This window comes from Phyllobates terribilis, unplaced genomic scaffold (genome assembly GCF_046119375.1).
Source record: "Phyllobates terribilis strain yellow unplaced genomic scaffold, ASM4611937v1 Scaffold_1__5_contigs__length_1240528914, whole genome shotgun sequence".
Taxonomy (NCBI): Eukaryota; Metazoa; Chordata; class Amphibia; order Anura; family Dendrobatidae; genus Phyllobates; species Phyllobates terribilis.
In genome coordinates this window covers 40,131,241-40,150,044 of record NW_027362761.1, presented here as the reverse complement: position 1 = coordinate 40,150,044, position 18,804 = coordinate 40,131,241, and the positions used below count along the sequence as shown (strand labels likewise).

Genomic DNA, 18,804 nt, shown 5'->3' with positions numbered 1-18,804 from the left:
TTGTAGGGATCCCTCCCTCACATCTATAGGTCTTCGTACAGACTAGCCGAGGACTTTAGCGGGTCTGATCGCAGGATCAGGTTCCCCATTACATCGTAGGGATCTAGTTTAGTTCTTTTGTAGGGACAGATCTCCTGTCTTTCCTTAGTCTCTGTAGCAGATCATAACAGTAAGTCCAGCCCTAAAAGAAAAAAAAAAAAAATTTTCTCTAAGGAAAGACCTCCAGTTTTCCATCATGGTCTCGGTTCAAGATTTGGCTCAATGCTTGCAGGGACTCTCTCTGGAGGTGGCCAAGCTCCAACAACACGTGAGTAGCTGTTCTGGAGCACATTTTGTGGAACCAAAGGTACGTCTGCCTGATCTATTTTTTGGCGAACAACAAGATTTTTTTTCTTTTAAAAATGCTTGTTTATTGTATTTTCGTTTGAGACCCGGATCCTCTGGTGATGAATCACAGCGCATAGGGTTCATAATCTCACTTTTGCGCAAAGATCCTCAGGGATGGGCCTTCTCTCTCCAACCTAGTGATCCGTGCTTTAGATCAGTGGATAGTTTTTTTTCTGCTTTGGGTTTGTTGTACGATGATCCTGATCGTGTCTCATCTGCTGAGTCTGAATTGAGACATCTGAGGCAGGGATCAGGTAATGTGGAAAAATATTGTTCTCACTTCCGTTGGTGGTCTGCCCAGGTGGGGTGGAACGATTCTGCTTTGAAAAGCTTGTTTCATGCAGGGCTAGGTGAAAGGGTTAAGGATTTACTGATTGCTTATCCCACACCTGGAAACTTGCAGGAGGCAATGCAATTAGCTATACGGGTGGACAGGAGACTGCGTGCAAGGGTTAATGAGAGCAAATCCTCTGCTATGTCAGTTCCGAGCCCTGAGAGGGTCTGTGCTGACAATGGAGAGCCGATGGAGATTGGGGCGATGGCACCCCGCTCTCAGGAAAAAGACCGCAGGCTTTCTGAAGGCTTGTGCTTCTATTGCGGAAATTCTGGTCATTTTATTAAGAACTGTGTGCTTCGTATGAAGAAAGAAAAAAAAATGGTCAGTCATGCACGTGTAGCCTGTTTAAATTCTAAGGGTGTATTTCTATCTGCTACTATCGCTGCTCAGGATGAATTAATTGAATTTCGGGTATTTGTGGATTGTGGTTCTACTCTGAATGTGATTGATGGGGGATTCTTGGAAAAACTTAGATTGGAACCTAAAACTTTGTCATCCCCTATTGCTGTGGTTTCTGTTGATGGCTCTCCCTTGAAGAGTGTTACTCACAAGGTCTGTGAATTTCCCCTCACTATTAATGGTATTCATCAAGAGAATTTGGATTTGGTGGTATTGGATAATTTGCCTTCTCCAGTAATATTGGGGTTGCCCTGGTTAAAATTGCACAATCCTGTACTGGATTGGTCTACCAATGAAATTAAGTCCTGGAGCCCTAAGTGTTATGACAAGTGTTGTAACGGGCGCATTGCTGCTGTGGATAAAGGGGAATTACCTGTACCTATTCAGGATTTTTGGAGAGTTTTTTCTGAGGAGGAGTCACAAATTTTGCCTCCCCATAGAGACTATGATTGTACCATTGAATTTGTCCCTGGAGCGACTCTTCCTAAAAGTCGTTTATTTAATCTTACTATTCCTGAGAGAAAGGCTTTGGAGGAATACATACAGACAAGCTTGGCCGCCGGTCACATTAGGCCTTCCAAGTCTCCTGTGGCTGTTGGATTTTTTTTTGTAAAAAAAAAAGATGGCGGTTTACGTCCTTGTCTGGACTTTCGTGAGATTAATAAAATTACTGTACGCAATCCTTACCCACTGCCATTGATTCCTGATTTATTTAACCAGTTAGTGGGGGCCAAGTGGTTCTCTAAAATTGATCTCCGGGGGGCATACAATTTGTTGCGCATGAAGGAGGGTGATGAATGGAAGACTGCTTTTAACACTCCTGTGGGTCATTTTGAGAATCTGGTGATGCCTTTTGGTCTTACCAATGCTCCAGCATTTTTTCAGAATCTTATTAATGACATCCTTAGACCTTTAATCGGCAAAAATGTGGTTGTGTATTTGGATGACATTCTGATTTATTCGCCTGATCTGGAGTCTCATTGGCGGAGCGTACGTGAGGTATTACAGTTATTAATGGACAATTCGCTTTTTGCTAAGCTGGAGAAATGTGAGTTCGCTGTAAAGAGAATTAGTTTTTTGGGCTACATTATCTCCAGTGAAGGTTTTGAGATGGACCTTGTGAAGGTTCAGGCGGTTCAGGAACGGCCTAGGCCTATTGGTTTGAAATCGATACAGAGGTTTTTGGGTTTCGCCAATTATTACAGAAAATTCATAAAAAATTTTTCTGTTATTGTCAAACCGCTGACCGATCTCACCAGGAAAGGTGCTAATGCGGTTCAGTGGACTTCTGAGGCAATTGAAGCTTTTGTGTTTCTAAAGGAGAGGTTCACCTCTGCTCCCATCCTTATGCAGCCTGATGTGACTAAGCCGTTTTTGGTTGAGGTTGATGCTTCTTCGGTGGGGGTCGGTGCGGTGTTGTCTCAGGAAAACAAGGATGGAGCACATCCCTGTGCCTTTTTTTCAAAAAAATTTTCTGAGACTGAACTTAATTACGATATTGGTAATCGGGAATTGCTGGCGATTAAACTCGCATTTGAACACTGGCGTCACCTCTTGGAAGGTGCTGAATTTCCCATTCAGGTTTTCACTGATCATAAAAATCTGATCTATCTTGATGCTGCCAAGCGCTTGAATGCCCGTCAGGCTAGGTGGGCACTTTTTTTCTCGCGGTTTAATTTTTCCGTTACTTACATCCCGGGTACCAAGAATGTTAAAGCGGATGCTTTGTCTCGCAGCTTTTCTCCCATGGTCGGTGTTGAGGAGGAAGAGGAGACCATTTTACAAGAAGGTGTTGTGATTGCTGCTTTGGACTCCGTTTTGGAGGATGAGATTCTTAAAGCTCAGGAGAATGCCCCATCTAACACTCCCCATGGGAGGTTGTTTGTGCCTAGGACCTTTAGGAGAGATTTGTTTGTTGAGTGTCATGAGTCTCGGTTGGCAGGTCATCCAGGAATTTCTGAGACCAAGAGACTTGTGGGTCGCAGTTTTTGGTGGCCTGGATGGCAGAAGGAAGTCATTAAGTGGGTGCGCCAATGTACTGTGTGTGCAAGATCCAAGTCTTCGCATGCTCCTGCTGCGGGGTTGCTTTGCCCTCTGGAGGTTCCTAGTGCACCTTGGACACATCTGGCTATGGACTTTATTACTGACCTTCCCCCCTCTGAAGGTTTCACGGTCATCTGGGTGGTCGTGGACCGTTTTAGCAAGATGTGTCACTTGGTTCCCTTCATCAAACTGCCTTGCGCTAAGACACTCGCTAAGGCCTTTGTCAAGGAAATTGTCAGACTACATGGTGTTCCTACTGACATTGTTTCTGATAGGGGACCTCAGTTCGTGGCTCGTTTTTGGCGTGCCTTTTGTGACAGGTTGGGAGTTCATTTGTCGTTTTCATCCGGATATCATCCTGAGTCTAATGGCCAGACAGAAAGGAAGAACCAGGATGTTGAGCAGTTCTTGCGTTGTTTTGTGGCAGACAATCAAGAGGGGTGGTCTGAGTTTCTGCCACTTGCTGAATTTGCTCTTAACAACCATACATCCTCTTCTGCTGGGTGTTCGCCTTTTTTTTGTTGTTCTGGGAGACATCCGTCTTTTGGGTCATTCTCCAAATTGGTTTCGGCTGTGCCTGAGGAGGAGAGTTTTTCCGGTGATTTGGAGAGAGTTTGGACGGATGTGCGTGGTAATCTTCAGGAGGCTAACAAAAAATCTAAGAGGTACTTTGATAGGAAACGGCAAGAGGTTTTGTTTGCTGTTGGTGACATGGTTTGGTTGTCCTCTAAGAATCTGCGATTGAGGATTCCTTCTAAAAAATTGGGTCCCAAGTTTGTAGGGCCCTTTAAGGTGCTTCAGATAGTTAACCAATCTGCTGTTAGGTTGGAGGTTCCTACGTCCTGGAAGATTAACCCGGTGTTTCATGTTTCTCTGTTGAAAAAAGCTGATGTGTCGGATGGTGACGCCTCTGCCACTGTTCCTCCGGTGGTGGAGGATGGGGAATATGAAATTTCCCGCATCCTAAATTCTAGACGGTATAGAGGGAGTTTGCAGTATCTCGTCGCTTGGAAGGGTTTCGGACCTGAAGATAACTCATGGGTGAGGGCGGAGGATGTTTCTGCTTCCAGACTTGTCAGAGCGTTTCACAGGAGGTTTCCTTGTAAGCCTGGGCCTAGGGGATCCGGAGGATCCTCTTAGAAGAGGGGGTACTGTTAGAACTCTCCTGTTAGGTTTTTTTTAGTTTGCTGGTCACATGACCATTTTTGCCTATTTAATCCGGCTCCGCCCTCCTGGTCTTGCTGGACTTCATTGTATTTACTACTCTTGAGCTAGCTTGGTGCTCTGTTGCCGTTCTCTGTTAGTTTTGCTAGGTCTTCTGACCTCTATGCTTTTTGTTGTGTGTTTGTCTTTGACTGCTACTATTTCTGCTAGGAGGTGTCCAACTTATCCCAGTCCCTAGTTCTTGTAGGGATCCCTCCCTCACATCTATAGGTCTTCGTACAGACTAGCCGAGGACTTTAGCGGGTCTGATCGCAGGATCAGGTTCCCCGTTACATCGTAGGGATCTAGTTTAGTTCTTTTGTAGGGACAGATCTCCTGTCTTTCCTTAGTCTCTGTAGCAGATCATAACACCCACGATGCAGAAATGAAGCAGAAAAAGCGTTTCTGCATGTTCTTGGCAGTAAAAACGCTTGTGGATTTTACACATGTTTTTGCAGCGTTTTTACATGTGGATTTGACTTGCGTTTTTCAAATGCATTGGGACCTCAAATCCGCATGCAGAAACGCACAAATAATGAACATGCGGCGGATTTTTCCGCAAGGAAATTCTGCTGTGGAAAATTCCGCAGCATGGGCACAGAACATGCAGATTTTCATTGGGGATCATGGGGCACGGATTACCAAGCGTTTTGCAAGCGTTTATGCTGCGGAAATTCCACATCAAAAACACTTGAAAAACGCATAGTGGGCACGCAGCCTTAATCTATACGTAAAAAATGGACCACATACGGACGGTCCATGTGCCGTCCGTTTTTTTTTCTCGCACCCATTGACTTGCATTGGCGAGTCTTGGCCGATATACGCAGCCACTCGCAGCATACTGCAATTTTTTTTCTCAGTCTGATCTGAGCTGAGAATAAAGTTGCAGATGAGCACTAAATCATTGAATAACATTAGTCAGAGTGCAATCCTATTTTTTTTTTAATCAGATTGTACTCACCCGATTTAACAGTAGAGAGCAAGCCCTAAAGCAGACACCTACTTTTAACAGTAGCGACCAAGTCTAGCTCAGTTCGCTGCTGTTTGCCATTTAGATGCTGCTGTCAACTAAATCTTGTAAAGCAAAAAGAAAAGCTCTATCAGCAGAAAAGTAAAAAATTTATGGGTCTCAGAAAATGGCTACAGAAAGCAATTTTCTTTTATAAGGTTTATTTAAAAAAACAAAAACACTAAAAGCATATAAAAAATATATTTAGTTTTGGTATCACCAAAATCTTACTGACCGGGAAAAAATATGTTAACAAATAAGTTTTACATTAGATGCCATAAACGAAACCCAAATAACATGAGCAGAATTGTATTTTTTCACTCTTTCACCCCACTTGGGTTATTTTTAACAATTTGTATATTATAGGGTAAGCTGAATAGTATCATTCAATACTACAACTTGTCCTGCTAAAAAACAAACCTTCTCTGGCAATGTTGACACAAAAATAAAAAAAAGTTATGGTTCTTGGGAAAAAAAAAGCTCAAAAATGAAAATTAGTAACACTGGAGTGAGGGGGGTTTGTTTGAACGACTGTTCATATTATAGTTCATTCCCCCTCACTCACACAGCTAAATTAGATTGTGACGTATGATGGCATTTTCTGTTTTTATGGCAGGTATAGTGTTACCATTTACACATGGTGGTTGTGCTGTGCATGACTCTTTGGTTATGGGGCTATTGTTGTCTTTAATTTCACTGAAATTTGTATTTAACTGATTTCTACAAAAATGACCAACAGTCTCAGTGGTTTTAAAAATTACTTATGTCATTTCTTCTTTATGGAGATAAGTCAGTGGAGTTGGAGGAAAGTAACTGAAAGATTATGACCATTAGGCCCAATGGAGGGGCAGTCGCGGACAGTAGAGAGCCCCTGTGCAAGCACTGTATCTGAGCCCCTTTTTATCCCATATCTCATCAAAAAACACGTAATTATATCTCTCTCTAACAAACCACTAGTGATTGTGAGCTATGAAGTTTATTAGTTCAAACACTTAAATGTGATATAGTTCATAGTAGGAAATTGGTTTTAAGAGGACAGTCCGCCCCCTCATCTTTTGGGCCCCAGTGCAGCTACACAGGTTGTGCCAATGGTATGTCCGCCTGTGGCCCAATGCTATCTCATATGATGACCAGCTTCAGCTTGTAGATCATATTTGCATAATAAAGATGAAGACAGCAAAAAAATCATTTCAGTAATTAAAAGGGTTGTGTCAACGAGATAACATTTTACATTTGTTCGATTATGGAAGAAAAGAGAACCCCCTCTATAAATGAAAGCAGCGAGCAGATTTTGCTCTTGTGGTCTCTGGCCATTCATGTATTACATGCAAGAGTAAGCTATGGCCTGCTAGCACTAGTAATTAAGCCAAAAACATATGATTGCCAAGATAGTTTCAATGAATGTTAAGAGTATCACTTTAAGGAAACATTGTATAACGATGCCATTTAACTAAGCTAGAGAAGTATTTAAACTGTGAAATAATAAAACAGCAATGATTAACTTGACTGAGCATATTGGGGCGATTCATCAAATGCAAGAATTATGCAAAGTTTTTGTGCAACGCGAAGTTGCACAAAAAAATTGTGACTCTTGATGTTTTCATTACAATTTTGGCCAGCTCTACCATAGTGGCTCTCTCAACAAATTCATCAAAAATGGCAGCTTATATTATGCCAGAAATGTTACTCCAGTTCTAAATTCATTAAGTGGTATATGCCTCTTAAGTAGTGTACAATTCCTACATGCCTCTCATTAAGACTGTCTTGCAAAAACGCCATTCTTAATGATACAGGGCAATTTTTTTTGTTTTGTCTTTTTTTACAGGGAATCTGTCGGCAGATTTTTTTCTATGCAATCTGAGAGCTGCATGATGTAGGGGCATAGAGCCTGATTCCAGGGATGTGCCACTTACTGGACTGCTTGGTGGAGTTTTGATAAAATCCCTGTTTTCTCTGCTGTAGAAGTGGTCAGAATAATGAGCTCTGTATAACCCCGCCCACATTTATGATTAACAGCTTTATGTGTACACTGTACATTGTCAGCAAGCGGCCAGTCAGTGGTGAGGGTGGGGATATAGAGATTAGCTGGTCTGATTTGTGCACAACACCTAGTGACAGTGATAATCTTCTGCTGATAAAACTCTGATTGTATTGAAACTACAGCAAGCTGTTGAGCAAGTGTCAGACCATCTGCCCCCTACATCACGCGGCTCTAAAATGAAATAGCAAAAATCTGCTCACAGATCCCCTTTAAAGAAGTGCTTGCATTAAACCATTTACTGAATCATTATTACTAGTTCAGTTAATCTCTTACTTCTGTTGGAAGGTAAGACAGGAAAGGAATGTCCATCTTCTCACACTGAATTGTCAAGTCCTTATAGACACTATTTACTGATCGCTTAGGGTAGAATATTGTTGGTTCATAGTCCTGGAAAAGAAAATCTTTACATAGATATTACATGCAATATGCTAATATAAATGACACAACATATTTATATTTAACACTTCCTTCTCATTGCCTTTTATAACCTTCATAGAAAATAGTTTCCATCCCCGCTGGTGTCTAATTGCAAAATCATTTTTTTCAATAAATAGGCAAAAAACACATGTTGTGTGTGAATATAGAGCAACATGCATTACAGTTTACTTTGATTTAGACTTTTGTCTTATGTTGCTTGTTACTGCCAAACACAGCTGACAATTAAAATAGAAATAAACATACTTACTGGAATTGCTGCAAAATATCCAAATAGATCCGTGGAGTTGCTAACTAGTGTTAAGAAGGGATCGGCAGAATGTTAACAAACTTAGAATAAAAATTTAAAGAGGACCTGTCACTTCCTGAAAAAAAATTTCGTTAAATACCTTATAAAAAACCCAAGATCCCCTAAATCTGACGCTGTTTTTCATTTTGTGCTGCATCAATCCGTTGCAGAGATATTCTCATTTGTTACTTTTGGAGTGCAGTATGTAAAATATCTGCTTGTAGTCCAACCGGGCAACTGGGCAATTCTTCAGAGTCTTTTCTGGAAGTGTGCACTTCTCAAATGCTGACAATCACATCTCGCAGTTGATCTTCCAGTCTAGCAGTGTCAGACACTGCCAAGCTGTGATTGGTAGTGTCTGAGAGGGAGGCGTGAAAGTGTGCACTCCCAAAGAACACTCTGAAGAAACGCCCAGTTGGATATCAAGCAGAGACTTCACATACTGTTCTCCAAAAGCAACAAGTGTGAATATCTGTGCAATTGAACAAAATGGAAAAGCAGAATCAGGGGATCTCAGAGATTTTTACAAGGTATTTAACTAAATTTTTTGAGCAAGTGAAAGATCCTTGATCCTTTTTAATTAAATTTTAGCTGGTTCACAACTACAAATCTGTAGTACAATGTACATTCCTAGAGCAAATTTACTGATGCAGAGTCCCACACAGCTGTCATGGCTTGGTTTGGGGATTCGATCCACTGACCTGTTGCTGCATGGTCTGGTTCCCTGTCTGCTGAGCTATTACCTTTTTCTTCCATGTCTAATTGCTGATGGTTCCAATTGTCTTTGTTCCCCCTTACTGGTTTGCTCCTCTCCAGGCGTTTTCCATTTTCCTGTTTTGGTCTTCCCTATCACACTTTGGGTTGGGTTTTATATGTTCACTCTTCACTGCACTTCCTTGCTGGCTATACCTCTAGGTGGATTTGGATTTAGGAGTTCCAGCCCTTCAACTAAGGGGTTTACCTTGCATGGTAAACAGCAGTTGAGTTCCTGCAGTGAGTCTGCTTTCCTTCCCAGTTCCTTTCTTTCACCTCTTTATGTTTCTGGGAGGTTATACTTGTTCTGTTTACTTTTGGCTCTCCTTAGCTTCCCCTCTCTACCATATATGAATGTGTTTTAATTTTCTCACCCTGGGTTTTGTATCTTCCTGCACACTTTCCTCACATTTTATTGGCAGTCTATTGCGGCCTCCCCACTGGTTCCTGAGAAGGTACGAGAAACCCCTTGATGGCCTTTTAGGGAGCCTGGTCCGAGGTGCTATTTTTGAGTTGTGTGGCTAGGGTCTTTGTATTCTGTACCGGGAGCAGTTGGGTGTGGGTACAGTGTCTCCCTGTAGTAGGGCTTCCCTCTTTCTGTTACCCGTGAGTGAGTGTGTGTTACGTTCATAACAACAGCTTCCTCCAGATTTGGTGAGAAAATTTTCCTCAGCAAATTCAGTGTATGTGAAGGTACCCATAAAACAGGAGTGAGGAACCTTTTTTCTACCAGGCGCCATTTGGATATGTTGTAACATCATTCGGGTGCCGTACAAAATGATCAACTTGAAATTTATCTTGCTATAACTGATCAATTTATTTAACTCACCAATAATGTGATGTCTGGAGCTGCTTCTCTTTAGCGCTATGTGTGATGGTAGGTGGTAATGATAATACTACTCTCAACTGCTTTTCCAGATTTGCATTGATCTGGAGCGATGATCTGGTGTGATGAATTTTGAAAAGAACTCACGGTAGTAAGTTCTGAACACAGAAACATATTCCAATGAATTTCTCCAACAATGGAAAATTCATCAGTGCTCATGTTACATTTATAGAAGTCAAGCAATGGGAGGTCTGCTGTATATACTGTACATCACATAGTTGACACCGAAACTGGTCTATATACATGACAAAGTAAATACAGAGACTGCTCTATATATTTCACATTGGAGACAGACTGATTTACATGCATAACATAGGAGACACTGAGACTGCTGTACATACATAACATAGGAGATGATGAGACTGCTGTATATATGTCAAATAGAAAACACTGAGGCTTCTGTATTCTCATCACATAGGAGACACTGAGACTGCTGTATATACATCACATAGGAGACACCAGGGCTGCAGTTTATACATCACATAGTAGATGCTGAGGCTGGAGAATACACATCACACAAGAGATGCTGGAGCTGGAACACATACATCACATAGGAGACCCTGACACTGCTGTATATACATCACATAGGATATACTGGGGCTGGTATATATACATCATATAGGAGATGTTGAAGCATAGGATAAACTGGGACTGGTGTATATACATAACATAGGAGACATCAAGACTGATGTATGTATATCACATAGGATACACTGGGGCTGAAGCATATACATAACATAAGAGATGCTGGAGCTGAAGCATATACATCACAGGTGACACTGGAGCTGCAGCATTTACATCACAGGAGACACTGGGGCTATGGTATATACAACACAAGAGATGCTGGGGCTGTGGCATATACAGTACAGACCAAAAGTTTGGACACACCTTCTCATTTAAAGATTTTTCTGTATTTTCATGACTATGAAAATTGCACATTCACACTGAAGGCATCAAAACTATGAATTAACACATGTGGAATTATATACTTAACTAAAAAGTGTGAAACAACTGAAAATATGTCTTATATTCTAGGTTATTCAAAGTAGCCACCTTTTGCTTTGATGACTGCTTTGCACACTCTTGGCATTCTCTTGATGAGCTTCAAGAGGTAGTCACCGGAAATGGTCTTCCAACAATCTTGAAGGAGTTCCCAGAGATGCTTAGCACTTGTTGGCCGTTTTGCCTTCACTCTGCGGTCCAGCTCACCCCAAACCATCTCGATTGGGTTCAGGTCTGGTGACTGTGGAGGCCAGGTCATCTGGCGTAGCACCCCATCACTCTCCTTCTTGGTCAAGTAGCCCTTACACAGCCTGGAGGTGTGTTTGGGGTCATTGTCCTGTTGAAAAATAAATGATGGTCTAACTAAACGCAAACTGGATGGAATAGCACGCCGCTGCAAGATGCTGTGGTAGCCATGCTGGTTCACTATGCCTTCAATTTTGAATAAATCCTCAACAGTGTCACCAGCAAAGCACCCGCACACCATCATACCTCCTCCTCCATGCTTCACGGTGGGAACCAGGCATGTAGAGTCCATCCGTTCACCTTTTCTGCGTCGCACAAAGACACGGTGGTTGGAACCAAAGATCTCAAATTTGGACTCATCAGACCAAAGCACAGATTTCCACTGGTCTAATGTCCATTCCCTGTGTTCTTTAGCCCAAACAAGTCTCTTCTGCTTGTTGCCTGTCCTTAGCAGTGGTTTCCTTGCAGCTATTTTACCATGAAGGCCTGCTGCACAAAGTCTCCTCTTAACAGTTGTTGTAGAGATGTGTCTGCTGCTAGAACTCTGTGTGGCATTGACCTGGTCTCTAATCTGAGCTGCTGTTAACCTGCGATTTCTGAGGCTGGTGACTCGGATAAACTTATACTCAGAAGCAGAGGTGACTCTTGGTCTTCCTTTCCTGGGGCGGTCCTCATGTGAACCAGTTTCTTTGTAGCGCTTAATGATTTTTGCAACTGCATTTGGGGACACTTTCAAAGTTTGCCCAATTTTTTGGACTGAGTGACCTTCATTTCTTAAAGTAATGATGGCCACTCATTTTTCATTACTTAGCTGCTTTTTTCTTGCCATAATACGAATTCTAACAGTCTATTCAGTAGGACTATCAGCTGTGTATCCACCAGACTTCTGCACAACACAACTGATGGTCCCAACCCCATTTATAAGGCAAGAAATCCCACTTATTAAACCTGACAGGGCACACCTGTGAAGTGAAAACCATTTCCGGTGACTACCTCTTGAAGCTCATCAAGACAATGCCAAGAGTGTGCAAAGCAGTCATCAAAGCAAAAGGTGGCTACTTTAAAGAACCTAGAATATAAGACTTATTTTCAGTTGTTTCACACTTTTTTGTTAAGTATATAATTCCACATGTGTTAATTCATAGTTTTGATGCCTTCAGTGTGAGTGTACAATTTTCAAAGTCATGAAAATACAGAAAAATCTTTAAATGAGAAGGTGTGTCCAAACTTTTGGTCTGTACTGTACATCACAGGAGATGCTGGGCTGAGGCATGTTCATCACAGGAAACACTGGATCATATAAATCACAGAAGATGCTGGAGCTAGGTCATATACATCACCGGTGACACTAATACATATACATTACAGGAGGGGTTGGGCCATATACAGCACAGGAGACACTGGTGCTGCAGCATATACATCACAGGAGGGGCATATACAGCACAGGAGATAATGGGGTATATTAAGGAATAAGCGACACTGGGGCATGTACATCACAGATGATGCTGCCGCTGCTGTCCTTATCAGTGGGACTGGAGCACAGAGCGCCCCCACCTCTGCTCAAAGTACATCCTGACATTGGCACTGGCCAGCATCAGGAAGTAATATTTCATTGCATGCACTGCAGCATTCAGTAATAAACACTGCGTGTGTATGCTCGCAGCTAAAAGAGCTATTAAAGGGCCGGCAGCTGGCATGACGCAGCCATCAGCAGGAGCACTGTAGTCCTCGAGAATCTGCTTGCGAGCCGGAGGTTCCCCACCCCTGCCTTAAAGGGAATCTGTCACCCCCTGGGAGAAATCAGACCACTACTATGGCCATACAGGGTATAGAAAAGTAAATCTATATGACGCGCCCCCTGGGCCAGTGCTGTTAGGGATACCTGGAGCCGGATCAGATGGGGGTTGTAGTCTCCGAGTGGCTGTGACCCGGTCCGTGCCCAGGGTGTCAAACTCAGTGTGTGGCAGTCCTTATGATGTTACTAGATGTTCTCTTGTGTCGACTACGCCAGGGTTCCCCAACTCCAGTCCTCAAGGCCCACCAACAGGTCATGTTTTCAGGATTTCCTTAGTATTGCACAGGTGATGGAATTATTGCCTGTGCAGGTGATGCAATTATCACCTGTGTAATACTAAGGAAATCCTAAAAACATGACCTGTTGGTGGGCCTTGAGGACTGGAGTTGGGGAACCCTGGACTACGCCACCCGTTGATTTGCGGTCAATACGCCCGCCGCTGCAGCAGGGTCCACTGAGGCTGATGATGTGAGTGCAGCTTAGGTAGTATAACCCCCAACGGGAGGGGTATAGCCTCAGGGGGTCAGCCGTGGAGGATGGTGGTTGTGAAGGTGCAGCAAGGAGACTCAGAGGCATAAAATGCAGTTCCAGGGTTTTACTTACTGGTGTTGCTCGGGTCACTGTGTACAGCAGTGACCACCCAAGCCGTGCTGCGTCCACCAGGTCCTGGACTCGGTCAACTCCCAGGCAACTCCGGAGTGTGGTCCTGAGCTCCTTTCTGTCTCTCCCTTCTTCTGGCCGTTCCCACCAGGGATCCACCTAAGTCCGGCTCCCTCGGGCCTCTTGTTGGTCAAGCCTCCTCTGGGCTCCCTGACCCTATTCTTGGTCTGCCTTCCGGGTGGATTTAGTGGGTGATCGTGGCAGATCCTGCCCACGACCTCCGGTTCCTGGCTAAGGTGTGCTGTAGCCTCTGCCAGCTTGGGATCCGGTACCCTGTTGCCGACCCTTCACCCTATTAGCTCTCTTATGGGCTCTTGGGGTCCCCTCTGCGCCTCTGGGTCTCTCTCTCTCTTCTCTGCTCTGCTTCTCAGGTTACACTCTGACAACTGACTGACGTCTCACAGACTGACCCTGATCTAAGATGGTGCCCACCTTATATACTCCCTCTATGTGTGAGCTCAGGTGACCAGCACCCAATGAGCTCCTAACTTTACCCAGGCTGCTCCCCCTATCTGCCCCTACACTACTGGGATGTTCCACCCCCCTCCCACTCCAGCCAGGAACAGACACTGTCGTACCTGCACATTTCTCTAGTGGGAGTACCATCGGTCTGTTCCCCGGAAATGGGATGTGTGTAGTGCATGCAGCCTACTAGCTCAGTTCCACACTCCATCCTTACCCGGGAGTGGAATATCACACCTCTGGGTTGAGGTGCAATACCCCTGTAGCAGCCGAATCCTCAGGGTGCTACATATACTTACCTGTATGGCCAATAGTATTGGCCTGATTGCTGAGAAATCTTCTTTAATAAAATATGTTTTGCAGAGGCTTGGCATCCCTCTCCTATCTGCTTATTATACACGTAATTCACCGCCTCTTTTGGAAATTAACACATTCCCCCCTCCCCGTCACGTCACAGGGCACTGTGACAGGCCCTGTGATGTTCCCTGCACTGACACCCATCCCACGCATGCGCAAGGGAGCCACGCTTTGTTTCCCTCTGGCTCTGCTTGGCTGTGCACTTGTGTGACGCTGATGCAGCCTCGCATTGCGCAAGCGGCGGGGAGTCACTGAGACTCACAAGTGCGCAGCCAAACAGGGCCGGAGGGAAACAATGCGCGACTCCAAGGGATGGGATGGGTGGGATGGGTGTCAGCGCAGGGAACGTCACAGGGCCTGTTGCAGTGCCCTGTGACGTGACGGGGAGGGGGTGGAATATGTTAATTTCCAAAAGAGGCGGCGAACTACGTGTACAATAAGCAGATAGGAGGGGTTGGCCCCGGACGCCAAGCCTCTGCAAAACGGATTTTATTAAAGAAGATTTCTCAGCAATCAGACCACTACTATTGGCAATACAGGTAAGTATAGATTTACTTTTCTATACCCTGTATGGCCATAGTAGTGGTCTGATATCGCCCAGGTGGGTGACAATGTGATAACTCTAATCTGCATGTTCTTTGTGTTACTCTGAGCAGTCTACTTGGATTAACATCCTACTATGACTTGCAGCGTCTCCAGACTTGTCTCCTGTTGCTGAGCAGTCTACTTGGATTAACATCCTACTATGACCTGCAGTGTCTCCAGACTTGTCTCCTGTTGCTGAGCAGTCTACTTGGATTAACATCCTACTATGACCTGCAGTGTCTCCAGACTAGTCTCCTGTTGAGCACATCTAGGACATCATTGGTCAAAAATTGCCAGCAGCAGATCTTGATGATTTGCATGCCAAAGTGCATACTGCACGGCAGAACACTCCTCAGACAAACATTAATAATCTTATTGATTGCATGCCAAGCAGGGCTGCCATCAGGGCATTTCTGCCTTTACTGGCGTATGGGGCCCAGTGAGCAGAGGGGAGGCCCGGGCCCCCATCTTTTAGCTTCTAGTCACCTGAAGCTGTAATACCCGGCGCACTGTAATGCCGGGTATCCGCACAGCCGCGCGCACTCGTTCTCTGCTCCTTCACTCTCTGCATAGTGATGAGCAGAGCGTAGGGGGTGTGCATGGCCATGCAGAGAATTGCCAGCTGCAGTGGAGCAGGGACATGAAGTTGTGCATGCTGTGGCAATACTCACCCTCCAGCTCCTGAAGTCAGCAGCACTATGCAGCCGATCCCTCCCCTCCACCAGCGTCACAGCTATCAGACTGTGGAACAACATGGAGGGGCGGGGCTAAATGGTGGGGGTGGAGCCTCAGACAACCAGGTTGAAGGAAAGATGAAAAGAGCGGGAAATAGAAAAGATGGAACAATTGAGAAGCAAGAGAGACAGGAAATACAACAAAGAGAGGCAAGAGACACAAGAGAGACAGGTGAGAAGGCTATATATAAGACACTGGCTGCAGTGGTGGTTGGATTCAGGGGGAACTCTCCGGTTCAGTGGAAACACTTGTTAAAATAGCAAGCGGTTGTTCGAACCAGCAAGAATTTTCAACTGAATGTGCATACGCAAAGATGGAACATTTGAGACGATCGAGAGAGACAGGAAACACAACAGAGAGAGGCAAGAGACACAAGAGAGACAGGTGAGAAGCAGAGGTGTAGCTATGGTTTTGGTTCAGGGGGGGCGAAACTTCTGAGTGGGCTAACCAGGTAACCCTGACTATAACTATGGTGGCGCACCCAGATAGTGGATGTAGGAGAACCTCAGCGCTGTTACTAAAAATAATCTCTATACATAGACCAGCATTGATATTTCCGCCATATGATGACATCAGTAGAGATGAGCGGTGTTCGACTAGAACTGTTCGCCAATCTCAAATTCGAGCTGTTTTGGGCGGTGTTCGAGTTGTTCGACGAACCCGAACGATTTGCAAAAAATTCGGCTGTTCGAGGTTATGTTCGATAACTGTTCGTGCACCAAAAGCGTGTCCTGCATGTCTGGCGCTATTTAGAGCACCAATCATGCAGGGATTGTCTGCCACTCACTGTAATGCCACAGCCATGGTGGTTGTGGCATTACAGTGATTGCCCAAATCGATGGGAACAGTGCTCACAGTGAAACATGAAAAGCCGGCAATTCATCAGCGGCATACACCGGTACCCGACAATTTAGAACCGAAAGAATAGAGCTTCACACATAGATTAGATAGATAGAAACATGTCAGCCACATATATATGAAGTACAGTGACAGTGTTGCTTACTGTACTTGTCATTTAGTGTAAAGGATTTATCAAAAAAAATAATAGTGTTTTCATGCACCGTCTCTTTAAAAAAGCCGGCCGGCAATTCAGCAGCAGTACCCGACAATTTACAACAGAAAGAATAGAGTATCACACATAGATTAGATAGATAGAAACATGTCAGTCACATATATAAGAAGTACAGTGACAGTGTTGCTTACTGTACTTGTCATTTAGTGTGAAGGATTTATTAAAAAAAATAATAGTGTTTTCATGCACTGTCTCTTTAAAAAAGCCGGCCGGCATTTCAGCAGCGGTACCCGACAATTTAGAATAGAAGGAATAGAGCATCACACATAGATTAGATAGATAGAAACATGTCAGTCACATATATATGAAGTACAGTGACAATGTTGCTTACTGTACTTGTCATTTAGTGTAAAGGATTTATTAAAAAAAATAATAGTGTTTTCATGCACTGTCTCTTTAAAAAAGCCGGCCGGCATTTCAGCAGCGGTACCCGACAATTTAGAATAGAAGGAATAGAGCATCACACATAGATTAGATAGATAGAAACATGTCAGTCACATATATAAGAAGTACAGTGATAGTGTTGATTACTGTACTTGTCATTTAGTGTTAAAATAAAGGATTTATTTAAAAAAAAATTGGCGTGGGGTTCCCCGTAATTTTAGGCTCTAGCGGAGGTTAAGCAGACGGCTGGGGCAGATGTTTGAAGCCTGGGAAGGGGGTAATACTCATGGAGCTTCCCAGGCTACTAATATCAGCCCCCAGCTGAATACCTAGCCTTTACTAGCTATTAAAATGGGGGACCCCCCCCCAAAAAAATGACGTGGGGTCCCCCCTATTTTAATAGCTAGCAAAGGCTAGGCAGACAGCTGGGGGCTGATATTAATAGCCCAGGAAGGGTGCCATGAATATTGGCCCCCTCCCAGGCTAGAAACACCAGCCGTCAGCAGCCCCAGAAATGGCGCATCCATAGGATGCGCCAATTCTGGCACTTAGCCTCGCTCTTCCCACTGCCCTGTAGCGGTGGCAGTGGGGTAATAGGGCTGGGGTTGATGTCAGCTTATAATGCCAGCTGACATCAAGCCCAGGTTAGTAATGGAGAGGCGTCTATAAGACACCCCCATTACTAACCCCATAGTCAAAGTTAAAAGAAAACACAAACACCTAGAATAAAGTCCTTTAATTGAAATAAAGACACAATCCTTTATTGTTCTAAATTAAACCATACTTACCACCACGCCCATTCCAGCTGAAGCCAACGATCTCCTGCAATAAAAGTAAAATAATAAAGCAACCTCATCCTTACCTTTCCATGGTTCCCACGACAGCTTCAGCTCTGCTACATCGAGATGACAGGCTGGACCGCAGCAGAAAGCTGCCATCCAGCTTGCCATGCCGCACGCACTGAGAAGCGCAGGCATGCTTGCGCTCCTCAGTGTCTCGCTGTGACGGCATCCAGATGAGCCGACAATGAACTCGGCTCACCTCATGCACGTCACTGACAGCGTGGGAGAATTCTCCTGCACTCAGCGCTTCAGCGTGAGAATTTTCCCACGCTGTCAGTGACGTGCATGAGGTGAACCGAGTTCATTGGACATGAATGAGCTCACCTCATGCACGTCACTGACAGCGTGGGAAAATTCTCACGCTGAAGCGCTGAGTGCAGGAGAATTTTCCCACGCTGTCAGTGACGTGCATGAGGTGAGCTCATTCATGTCCATTGAACTCAGCTGACCTCATGTACGTCACTGACAGCGTGGGAGAATTCTCACGCTGAAGCGCTGAGTGCAGGAGAATTCTTCCACGCTGTCAGTGACGTACATGAGGTGAGCTGAGTTTTTTGGACATGACCTCGGCTCATCTGGATGCCGTCACAGCCAGACACTGAGGAGCGCAAGCAAGCCTGCGCTTCTCAGTGTCTGCGGGATGACAGGCTGGATGGCAGCGTTCTCCTGCGGTCCAGCCTGTCATCTCGATGTAGCAGAGCTGAAGCTGTCGTGGGAACCATGGAAAGGTAAGGATGAGGTTGCTTTATTATTTTACTTTTATTGCAGGAGATCGTTGGCTTCAGCTGGAATGGGCGTGATGGTAAGTATGGTTTAATTTAGAACAATAAAGAATTGTGTGTTTATTTCAATTAAAGGACTTTTTTCTGGGTGTTGTGTTTT

General features: G+C 44.4%; 1 protein-coding gene across 2 annotated transcripts in view; it reads right to left on the bottom strand.

Annotated features, from left to right (window-relative positions):
* YJEFN3 (YjeF N-terminal domain containing 3) overlaps nucleotides 1-18,804 on the bottom strand; it is a 457,583-nt gene that overhangs the window by 80,459 nt on the left and 358,320 nt on the right. For both annotated transcript variants that reach the window (XM_073661060.1, XM_073661059.1), the window contains one exon: nucleotides 7,693-7,806. In XM_073661060.1, coding sequence (XP_073517161.1) covers nucleotides 7,693-7,806 — 114 coding nt within the window. The remainder of the gene's footprint in view (nucleotides 1-7,692; nucleotides 7,807-18,804) is intronic.